General features: G+C 36.5%; 1 protein-coding gene across 7 annotated transcripts in view; it reads left to right on the forward strand.

The window, feature by feature from the left end:
- sgip1a (SH3GL interacting endocytic adaptor 1a) overlaps positions 1–12,173 on the forward strand; it is a 76,927-nt gene that overhangs the window by 31,662 nt on the left and 33,092 nt on the right. For all 7 annotated transcript variants that reach the window (XM_079628443.1, XM_079628449.1, XM_079628444.1 and 4 more), the window contains 2 exons: positions 10,768–10,831; positions 11,857–11,881. In XM_079628443.1, coding sequence (XP_079484569.1) covers positions 10,768–10,831; positions 11,857–11,881 — 89 coding nt within the window. The remainder of the gene's footprint in view (positions 1–10,767; positions 10,832–11,856; positions 11,882–12,173) is intronic.

Below are 12,173 nucleotides of genomic sequence, written 5' to 3' on the forward strand. Positions count from 1 at the left end.
ATACTTTTTTTGTTGAAAACCTTATATTACAGTCTATAGAAAAAAACATGGAGTTTTATGATACCTAATAATGTGGTGATATTAATAGTGTTACTACTTTTAGTTGCTCTCTAACACGGCAACCTAGTTTCTGTCAGATATCACCTGCTACAGTTTTATTGCCAATCTTACAATTGATTGGCATTAGCATTCATTGTGCTCAGACACATGGACAAAGACACTTCACTGGCAGTCAGCTCAAGGACTTGGCGCATGTCACATATACTGGCACGAGAGCTGTAGGCTACTTCCCTCTTCTGTCTTACACAGAGTGCCCAGACCTCCACCAGAGATGGTGTGATTTAATATAATTGCTTCAGATAGTCATTTATACAGTATGAGTTATATGGTAATCTGCAGTAATGTATTTAAATACCTTTAGACATAACATAGCTTGTACTTCACTCTATACGCTCTTAGGAATATTGTTGCTGATATGCACTACATTGTTGTGAGGTATATTCTATGCCTTTGACTTTGGGGATCACGTGGGCTATTGTAACTTATTTTTGCACATAAGATTGTGGGATACCATGAAAGCTTCATAGCAGAGAGGATGTTAATGCGGAAACATAATGCGTAATTAAATGTAATGGTTTTTTTCTCTGTAAGAGTATATTTAATGCCACAGGAGTTCATTTAAAATTGATGAAATTGTAAAATATAAAAAGATAAAAGTTCAAGTGAGATGTCGTGATCCTCTTCTGTCCCCCGAGAGTAGAAACTAATCTTTACAGCCATTACTAGAGTGGAGGTTATTTTACATGTGCAGGTGCAGCGATGTTTACTGTTCGTTTAGTAAACACAGTTATTCTGCATGACTGTTGGTGTATTTCCATAACAATGGAAAAAATGGCCTCCACCATCCTTTTAACCAAATGAGTTGGCCAGGTTTAAGTGTTTGTTAGTCATAATGTGTTAAAGCAACGTGACTGGCACTGTGCTTGACTGGAAGTGAAGGAACACAGCAAAAACATGATTTTTACAGCATCTCAGTTAAACATCTTCATAAAGCAGCCAAAACAAAGTGGATTTTTGAAGAGGACTTTGGATATAGCGTGATGTTTACATTCCACTGTTGACTGCTTCCTTGGTTTGCTCCAGGGAAATCTCAATCTGAGTTACCCCATACTTCTGCTTTGGTTTGTTTGCTAAGATATTATTTTAAAATTGCATGATGTTCAGTGTGTGCACTGTGTTTTAGTTCTGACATGAGTGACACTGGCTGAAGGTAACATTTAATTTGTTGATGTCACTTAATTTTAGCCTGGGGTAAAGAGCTGAAATCTTTAGCCTGTGAAATACCGATAAATACACACTTTTCTACATATAATCTCTTTCCCTCATATTTCAATTTGGCTAAACTTCTACATTTTCAAAAGACTGCTCCAATTTTCCCATGCAGCCTTAAATATTATACTGTATAGCATACAATATTCTAGTATAATATAAGTATAATATAATATAATATCATATAATAATTATGCTTGTAAGACCTTAAGTCTTGTAAATTAGAACAATCTTTTGAAAATTTGAAGAAAAAAATGTTTCCCACGAAAAAAATTAAGTAGGACTATTTTCACTATTGATGATAGTAAAAAAAAAATATTAAAATACAAAACAGTTATTTTAAACTGTAATATTATTTGATAAAATTGCTGTTATACTTTATTTTTGATCAAATAGATGCAGATCTGGTGAGCAGAAGAGACTTTCAAAAACATTTGTGTACAAAAAATGACAACAAACTTTTGAACATCAGTGTATAACATATTGGGCTCTATCTTGCACCAGCGCAATTTACTTTGTACGCCGACGCATGTATCATTCCTATTTTGCACCCGCGCACAGCGGACTTTTCCCTCCACAGACGCACGTTGGTAAATTAGGGAATGAACTCCTGGAGGCGGTTCAGCGAAAAGAGGAGGTGTGTTCCGGCGCAAACGTTCCCTGATGCTATTTTGCAGTTCCAGAAAACAATTCCGCCACTGACCAGGAAAAACCCAGTCTAAAGACAGTGGCGCGTTGCATGTTAGTCATATGCTATTTTAAGGGCGCATGCTTGGCCATTATGTAGCGTGTGAACAACACGCATACACTTTGATTCTCTAATCTAAACAGACGCAGCAGTTTTCATTTTTGAAAATCATACATTATTACAAGGAAACATATTAACATACGGGGGAAATCATTGTTGTGTCCATGAAGATGTTAAAAAAATAGGCATAAATCTAGCTTACACATTTACCCAAATTATTCGGGTAAACGCCTGTTTAACCGAAGCTAATTTGGGTGGGTTTCTCCCATCCCCATACATTGTCACTTCTCTGTCTTTTACGGCCCTGACGAGAACGTCAGTCTCCTCGGCTGTGAACCGCTCCTGGCGTGCGCCTGGCAAATCCGCCATTATAATAGCAATCCGCCGTGGAACAAGCATGTCTGCTCTTAAAGGGAATGTGAGAAGACGCTCTGATTGGTTTATTTCACGTTACGCCCAAACCACACCTATGAATAATGAAGCTACTTCAGACCAACCCATTTTAGATTTGCGTCTAAATCCGGGATCCGCTCACAAGTTACTTGCGTTTCGCGTTTGATACTTGCGTTTCAAAACCTTAAAATAGGGCCCATTGTGTATTAGTAAGTAGTAAAGAGATAACAAATTATTTAATAACGTTTCAGTTAATTAGTTAATTTATTTTGTCTTATACTTCAACTACAATACTCCTGAAATAATAAAGTACTGTACATTACTGGAAGAAAGGCAAATATTTTGTTTGGCTGATATTACTAATAGCTTGTAGCAACCCATGGCTGGCCAGCACAGAGAAAACTATTACCCAAAGGCTCTCGCCATTTAGTTGTTGAACATGGAGTAAATGAGGTTGCCAAGTCTGCCTCTAGACTCAGTCATAGCATACATTAATGCATTTTTCTACTACGTAAAACATACTTATATGATTGATTGGACTGCGTTCAGTTCTTCGTGAATGCAACTAAATTAACTGTTCCTGAAAAACTAAATATTTAGCCTATCAAAACAAACAGTATAGTCTTTGGCACGACTTTTTTTTCTATGTTTATGTTTATGGCTTTGTGATATACAGTATATATTTCTTTAGACTGACATTTTTAGTGGTAAAGAATTGTCAGACATTTTATTATGTAACTTACCTGCTGCTTAAAGTCACCAACTGAGTATATGTTTTTCTCAAGATGATGTCCTGAAGACATGGACGTTATTGCTATTTTATTTGTGTGTTCAGTATTTTCTCTTTTTGGAACATTAAGATCGGATCTGCCTATACATTTAGCCATCTGCCTTCAGATTTGTTAATGAATACTCTCAGATTAAGATCAACACTGACCTCATGATTTAGGGGATCACGATGGGGTCATAGCTGTGTGGATACAGAGAGAGTTTAAGATTATTGCTTGTGCTCTCTGATCTCATCTCACATTGTGATGGCTCCACTCTCTCCAGATGAACTGATTGTCAAGCATTAATCCCCGTCTAAGTAAATCTGGCAGTGATATACTAGAATTAAAAACCCGACAGATTTATCTTAGTTTCTCTTGTTTTTTCCTCTTTATCCCCTGCTGAATACCAGTAGGAACTGGACTCTGCCTCGCTTAATGGTCTTCCTCTGAAGTTGCAGATGTTTATGAGTTATGTTTTTGTAGGAAATGCTCTTGTTTGTGATAGGTGCTGTGATAATACAGCCATTTTGAGGCTGATGTAGACTTTTTAAAGAGGCTTGATAGTTTTCTGCCATTGACCCTTTGATGACATGTCATAATGTCATTCATATTCATGCATTTCATGGTCTCATTTATTGGATTTCTTCTGTTGAATGCAAAAGGAGTTATTGATAGTAGAATTTCCAATCTGCTCTTTTCTGAAAAATGAAAGTGGACATTTTGAGTCTGTTTGTCACAAAGCTACCAGAAGAGTTGTACACAAGTCATATGTATTACTTTTATGACGCTTTATTTATAAGCTTGACAGTAGAGTCAATTTCTGACCATTACCTTCTGCTCCCGCAACGTGTGTTCCACGCACTTCCACAATGTTTGTATCCACTCCAGCCCGCACCCCCAAACATTTTGTCACAGCTTGTAGAGTTTGTGAAAAATGGACACAAACGTTAGGGCCATAGGCGGAGGGTGAACCATGAGGCTAAGGAAATGCACCTCCGCTTAAAAAGGAAAACACACTTAAAACACACTTTCACTCAGAAAGTCATGAAATAGTTCCAAGTTATATGTTGCCTAGCAACAATAATACATAACTATTGCCTTATAAAACAAAAGGTTTGTTCGAATTCTGAATGTATTTATTGTCTATAAAGCACGCAAAGACCGCTCCCTTTATAATCACTTAAAAGCTGTCACTCATCTCAATTAAGTTCTGCTATAATCGATGAAGCTGACTGCACAATGAATCTCTTATTTAGCCTACATAATATCTACACTTTGTTTGTTATAAGTTAACTTATAATGAGAGGATTTGCGAGGGCGCAGAACTCCGCACTGGGCAAAACCTCTAAAATGTTAAACATGTCTGATCGGCCATTGCATTCAAGGAATCAACAGATATGTTTGTGATTGTCTATATTGCTTGACGCTGCAAAAACATGTTGTAAATAGAAACCTTTGAAGCTCTCATGAGCGCAAACACCAATTCTCGTTCTTCCTTTCTGTTTCTTTGTTACGGACCAAAAAACGCTATATTTTGTTGACCGCCCATTTCTATCCGCAGCAAAGGTAAAACAGCCCCACGAGATTAATGCAGCCCTCTACTTGACAGTCCATAAACCCGCTTTCATTTTATGGAAGAGAGCAGCGTGAACATTCTGCTAAACATCTTCATTTGTATTCCACAAAAAAAGTGGAAGTGGAAGAGGAAGAGTGAATAAATTATAAAAGAATGTTCATTTTGAAGGGGCAGATTTTCAAGCAGAGTGTGTCTTTTGAGTGCAGTCATTTAGCATGTGTGGATGAGAGTGTATGAGTGTGTGTTTGTTGATCTTTTGTGCACATGGCGTACAGTGAAGCCACCTGCACCCAAGGAATAGAGTAGGCTATTTGGTCCACATTGTGTGCTCGAAACTAGTGGACATTTTAGGTAAATTGGCAAAATAGACTATAAGGGCCCTTGGCTCTCTGTTAATTTGCGTACTGTTACAGTATGTAGGGCACAGTACATTATGCACACTTTTCTACAGTGCATTTTCAAGTACACTTTTTTTGTGGTAAATTGTTAATACAATTTATTTACAATTAAACTATTATGGAGTTCTCTGAGAGGCTGGCAAAATGTTGTGATGACTGTTATACATTGTTTTGCTGTTTGCTGAGTTTGTTTGTTGTTGATTTAGTCATTAGTTGTTAATTGCAATATGGTGATGTTTGTGGATTGTCATCTTTATTGAGGTTTGTGTGTTATATGTGGAGGACAATGTCTGTCTGTATAAAACTATTGCACAATGTTTTTTCCTTGCAGGATGTTCTCTTCTTTAGGGGCAAATATTGCTAAGTTCACTTCATATTGTATAGGCTATGTTTACAAAAGATGGACTAACAAATAAGCGCTTGTGTTGCTAATCAATAATTTCCATTTAGTAATTTCCTCAGATTGGTTTTTCCAGTGCATGTGACGTCATATGTACTTTGTAATCTGGGCATGAGTTGTTTGTGATGAAGGTATTGTCATGTCTCTAGCGTTTACAGTAGTTTCTGTTGAGTCAAAAACCCTGGAGAGCTCTTGAAAACCTTTCTTGGCCATAATATCAGAAAGAAGATCACTATTATCTTGCTGAAACATGAGTTGCACTCCTGTCACAGTTGAATACCAGCTCTGTGGCACCTACAGTCTCGCCAACATTTTCTCTGACAATTAAGCTTTGTTGCTTTTAACCACTACTGTTTTTTTTCCTGTAGTCTCTAAATACCATCTATCTTTATTTTCACATCGTCTTCACTTTTCCTGTTTGCTTAAGTGGTGTCCCTGGACGGTTGGTGCTGTCATTTTCTCTGGCCATCACTCCACGAGTTAGCTCCTGGTAATCACGTTTCCACTTCCGTCATCATGCTTGCATTCGGAAGCTATTATTTTCATAGCCATTAATTAGTGTTATGGTGTGTTTAGACATCCCTGTTGTCAAAAAATGAACTCCAGCCATCTCATGGGGGTTAGCTCATATGGAATGTGTCGTTCACAGAGCCCGTAATCTGTTTTAGCAGCTAGCTCAAATCCATCACGAATTGTGCTGCTATACTGTAGTTGCTTCTGTGTTTGCCAGTATGTGGATTTAGGTGAAATCGTGATATGCCAGGGTTCAGATTTAAAGCTTTAAAGAGCTTGATCCATGTGAACCAAAGATGACGCAGCAGTTCTTTTTAAAAGCTACTCTTTTGACGTTGCACTATAATGAAGTAGGCTAAAAAGTACAGTAGCATGTTTTGGGAAATACTATGGTATGAGAAAATGATAACCATTTAGTGACATGGTGTATATACCAAAGTACCATGCCACTATTATTTGATGCCATGATTGTGCCATGGTACCTATGCAGTTCTTTTTTTGTAATTAAATTAAGGCATTTTTATGTGCCTGGAAATGTCTTGAAATTGCCAGAATGAACAGCCTTCCCACACCAACTATTTTATACCGAATAACAATGTATTGTTCATAGCAAAACCGTTATTTCTGCCTAAAATAGCATACTATAGCCTAACCACTTATTACATAAAATCGTAATAGCTTCAAACCTGTTTCTAGAGCTCTTTGACTATATAAACATATTATTAATTTATCCACCCTGAGAGGCAGAACTGCTGGATTGCTTCTGTAGCATTATACAGACCCACATACCGTATACTCTACCAGAAGATCTGGATTAGGTAATTGTGCACTTCCACTTAATGCAATCATATTGCTAAATACAAAAAGCTAAGCCTTTTAATTCATTTCAAAACTGATGTCATACAATGGACAAATGATTTGAAACAGAGTCAACACTTGCCAGAATGTTAGAGATAAAAACCAGTATAAAGAGATTGTAACCTTGTTACTTTTTGAACCACCTCTGATATTATGTAAGCTGCAAAAACATTTCTCTTTTTCTTATTTTAGTTATTTTGTTCTTGTTGTATTGCCATTTAAGCAAAAACATATAAAATATATATATTTTATATATTTATATATTGAGAATGATGTTTAAAAGACCTGTCCATTTTTAAGTCTTGACTTAACCTGTTTAATACCATTTGAATTTGAACGCAGCTGTCAGTTTATTTTCATATCAATCACCAACACTTAACCTCTGGAGATTTAGTATGTTTAATATTTAGCATATTTTGTATTTAAGTACGTGCTCAGAGACAGCACAACCCTGTTAAGCTTTTGAGTCATCACCTTACGGCTAGTTCAAGTGCACAAAATAGAACGGCTACTTTCCTTCTTTTTTCCTTCAGTGCTTGTCTCTTTGTAGCACACTTCACTAAACATCCGCTGCACTGTGAACTCCCTTTACATTTGCTCCTTTTTGGTTAATAATGACTTGAATTGAATGACTTGTTTTTTAATCAGAAAAAAAAGGAACAGTTTCTTTTAATAAATGTATCAAGAACAGAGGAGCATGTAGCCTAATGAAACTGAAAACAAGGCGTTGTCTGGAGATTTCTCAGATGGCTCTGAGAAATAGATTCTCTTCTCTTCTCGCTCTCAGCCAGACGGCGGCGTTTGAGCCTGTGGATGTGTTAGGAAATATTTAGTAAAGATCAATAATGCCATCCGCCATGTTGGAGATCCCTGTCACTGCAGAGGCTTGACTGGATCGAAGCCTGACTCCGAGCCCTGCAGGCCCAATGGCTGTGAGGCGCACCCCTGCTGCACAATCATGTCCTCATGTCCACATGACTTTATGGGTATTTACTGTAAATTGGGTTTGATGATGTTTTGGCTGTGTAATTATAGGGAGACTTCATTTTACTCCAGATAATATTTATAGATACAGTTTCTTTATAGACATTTATGTTGAAGTTTATGAGACCACGATCAATGTTATTACCTCTTTCCCTGCCATTGATGTACATTTCCATAATTTGTGAGACAACGCTTCCCCCACCATTGAATGAATTTTTCGGAGGGGGGGTTATATATATATATAAATTATATGTTATCATGTGCATATGTTAAATAATGCAATCACCAACATTAAACAGCATATAAATCAAAACTGCCAAACGTTATTGAATGAAATGTCTGTGCTATAGGACTGTGCGAGCTTTAGCGATGTTGATGGACTCGATCTACTCCATCTTTGTTTGATTATCGTTCTGAATCCGATCTGGATGTAGTCTTTGACAAAAACGTGATTTTCTTAGCTTTTTGCTCAAAATGTTGCTTTTTTATGAAACTTACCCACAAGTGTTATTCAAGTGTTGATATAAAAAAAAGAAGAATGCATGAAAATAAAATAAAACTTTTTTTGTTTGTTTATTAAAGCAGGGTCTGTTCTTTCTTTTAATATATTGCATGTTCAGATAATTATACGACAAAATATTCTGGAGGCCATCATGACGTTTGTGAAAATGGTCAAAAGGGCTGTTGGTGGCTGGCAACTTTTTTCAAAACCGCGGGTGGGCAAAGAGTTAAACACAAAGCTTAATAAAAAAATGGAAAGACTAACATACAAAGTATACAAATTATTGCTGTAGCATACAGAAATTTTTATTCTATTAACAAAAAAATTAATGAGTATGAAACCACAGCATTTAAATCGCATGTCCTGAGAATACACTTCAACCTCAAAATCTGGTTAAAATCTACCTTGGTTAAAATAAAAATGTATAATGTGGTTGAACCAGTGTTTCCATCCCATTTGTTCAAGAGAACAAAATCGCCACTTCCCGGGAAATTGGTGCGAAATATCTGAAATAAAAATAAAAGTTGCAAGGAACAAGGAAGTCAATGTTACTCTTTTTTCCTACATTATACGAAACACAATAAACGCTGTCATGTTATCTTGCATTCGGATGCCTGATGTTTGGAAATTCAATCGTGTGAGACGCTTCTGGGAGGTTATTATACCAAATCATTCTGATGACAGACGTTGGCTCAGATATTTCAGCATGACCAACATTTGAGATGCTGTGCAATGAAATTGGTCCGCTGGTTAGTCCAATTATCCAATCACTGTTGAGGCAAAGTCGAGTGAGTTTTTTTGTTCCACATCGAGTGTTTTGTTCAGTAAATGTGTTTCCATCGTAGTTTGTGCTCATGGCTTCTTATCGGATAAAAATGTCTAGGTCTACGCCTCAATTGAGAGCAGTTAAGTTTTATATGCACATTTTTTTAATTTATAAAGACCGCGCTAAATTGGTCCAATGAGGGTTTCCAATAACACGGGAAGGTTTCTTGCGCGTTCCGTCTTTCCAGCATCTCAAAGTAATTTGGGTTAAATGCAATACATTTCTCATATGTATTTACTCGTTATTTCATCTGACTCCATAAATGAAAGGTTTTGATAATATCTATGCATCACTAAAAGTGAGCGAATGTTTGATTATTACTTTTAGACTATTAAATGAACAAGGTCAAAATCAGTTTGAATAATCAAATATAACAATTTATTAAATCAGGTATCAGGTCAATTGTATAATCAATTCAAAGATAATCAATATAAAACATGAATAAAAGAAGAGATGCGAACCCAACCTGATGCAAAAACATGAGGCTGGAAGTTTCGGTCACTCCCAGCCATCACGGGCCAGTCTAGATACAGAAAAGCCCCGATTCTCCTGCCGCATTCCATTAAATAGCCAAAACCTCTTTCATATGTTAACAATGGGAATTTACATTCGGAGTTGACACCTTTTGGGGGTAGGAGACCATTTGCCCATGCAGAGACAACCTTCCTTTGTGTGCCAGTTTCTCTAAACTTCTCAAAACCTGATTTCTTTTTGTTTAACTAAGTTGGAAATGAGACATTTGTACCACTCACTCTGAGACATTTTAAATGATACTAAACATAATAATCATTCACATTAAACCACATATATATTCTTGTGTGAGTCTTTGGTGTGAGAGGGAGTGAAACTGTATGGGGGAGGTCAGATGGTAATTTCCAGCAAGGTCCTTTGTCCAGACCAGTCTATCTCTCTAACCAGTTTCTCCAGCCTTACAATGTGCATTTTGGAATTTCCATCCAGCATTTTTTTATGCGATAATCCCTAAATGCTCATAAAAATAGCTGGATGGAAACAGCTAATGTGAAACTGAAGTTTTGACCAACTTTATTGTGAAATTTGTTAGGAAAACAGAATATTGGGGGGGAATATGTACATATTTTTAAAGCTCTTGTCAGAAAAATAAAATCTATGCCAAATTACCGAGTTTTTTTCTGTCAGTTTGTGAATTTGCTAAATGCTAATGCTTTCTGTCTTTGAAATTGGCTCTGAAATCAATTTTGAATCCGCAGTGTAATTCAGTAATAGATTCAGTTCATTGTTTGATCTGAAATGTCATAGGTCTTTGAACATTCTCTTTTTTTTTACAAACATCCACCCACCTACATTCACACAGATACACACACCTACAGTTACAGCACATTTGTAAATGTCTGATACCTTGTGTCTGTGTCTATGAGGCTGTACTGTGTTTTTGTGCTTTTTTGAGCCTTATCAAATTAGACCACTAACAGATCTCTCTGCGCACCACAGGATTGAAAAAACGCACCAGGAAGGCCTTCGGGATACGGAAGAAAGAAAAGGACACTGACTCTACGTAAGTTTCACTAATTTGTACACCAGTAATAACCCCATAAAGGCTACTGTTTAATACTATTTGTATGTTTGTGAGGTTGAAGCTGCTTAAATTGCCCTGCAAAGGGACAAATAAAGATTTTACTACTACTACTACTACTACTACTACTGTATCATATTTGATCAAAACTTTGCTGAAATAACTGTTTTACACAATCTACTACATGCCTTCTGTCATTTGATTGATAGTTTATACTTTTTTTTAGCAAGTTCAAGTCCTTTTAGTATCATTCTAAAAACTAACACCTTCAGGTCGTAGTAGACTACACATCTTTTTGCTTTAGCTATTTATAAAGGAAACAAGAATGACTATTGTTAATAATATTTCAAGATCAACATGTTTTGGATTGAAGCAACATAGGTTTACTTGATTACCCATAATTCTTTATGAGCTATCAGAATTTAATTTACATTTTTAGCCGTGTACATTTCAGTAATTGCACCTAAATGCATATTTTGCTCAGTCTGGGCCTCTGAATAAACTTGAAGTCCTTTTCTCTCCACAAGTATGAACTCCATATTATCCCGTATCATGCTATATGAGTAATAAAAGCATATAGTGTATGAAATATACAAACTTTTTTTAAGATTTTGTCTAAGGTTCAATAAATTGTTCCATTAAATATTATTCATACTATTATTTCATATGTCAGGATTTACAGAGTTATAGAACTTAATGAAGTAATAGCTGTGCTTCCAAAGGCAGAATGATGGAGTTCTCTCACAAACTCATCAGTAATGGAGCATTTGCTGCTTGCTTGCTTTGAATCCCTGTCCCTTGCTTCATGGCGTGAAAAGGCTGCAGATGAATAGATGATGTCTGTTTTGAGAGTGTGTCTGTTTGAGGCCCAACACACAGGTGTTTCTGTGCCTCACAGCGAAGCCTGGCTAATTGCTTCTGTGCTTGAGTTGAAAAAAGAGAGGCTTGCATGTTAAGTGGGCATTAAAGACCTCTTTGTCTCTTTCTTTTGTGTTCTCTGTTTTTAGGGGGTCACCAGACAGAGATGGTGGAGTAAGTACCTCTTAACTTACAGCATCATTTCAAGAGCCAAATGTGCCATTATTGGTATTTTGGAATTTGAATCAATGTTTTAATTAGGGCTGCAAAAGTTGATGCATTAACATAAGCAAATTAATTAAATGTTTATTCAACATATGTATTCAATTCATTCTGTTCTTTGTGAATTCTGAGAACTGAGTGATTTAAATATTCTGAGCTAATTAGAGCAGCAAGGCAAGCACACACACACACACACACACACACACACACATGCACACGCGCACGCACGGAGAAAAGCCTAGCA

The sequence above is a fragment of the Phoxinus phoxinus genome (genome assembly GCF_949152265.1).
Source record: "Phoxinus phoxinus genome assembly, chromosome: 11".
Classification (NCBI taxonomy): Eukaryota; Metazoa; Chordata; class Actinopteri; order Cypriniformes; family Leuciscidae; genus Phoxinus; species Phoxinus phoxinus.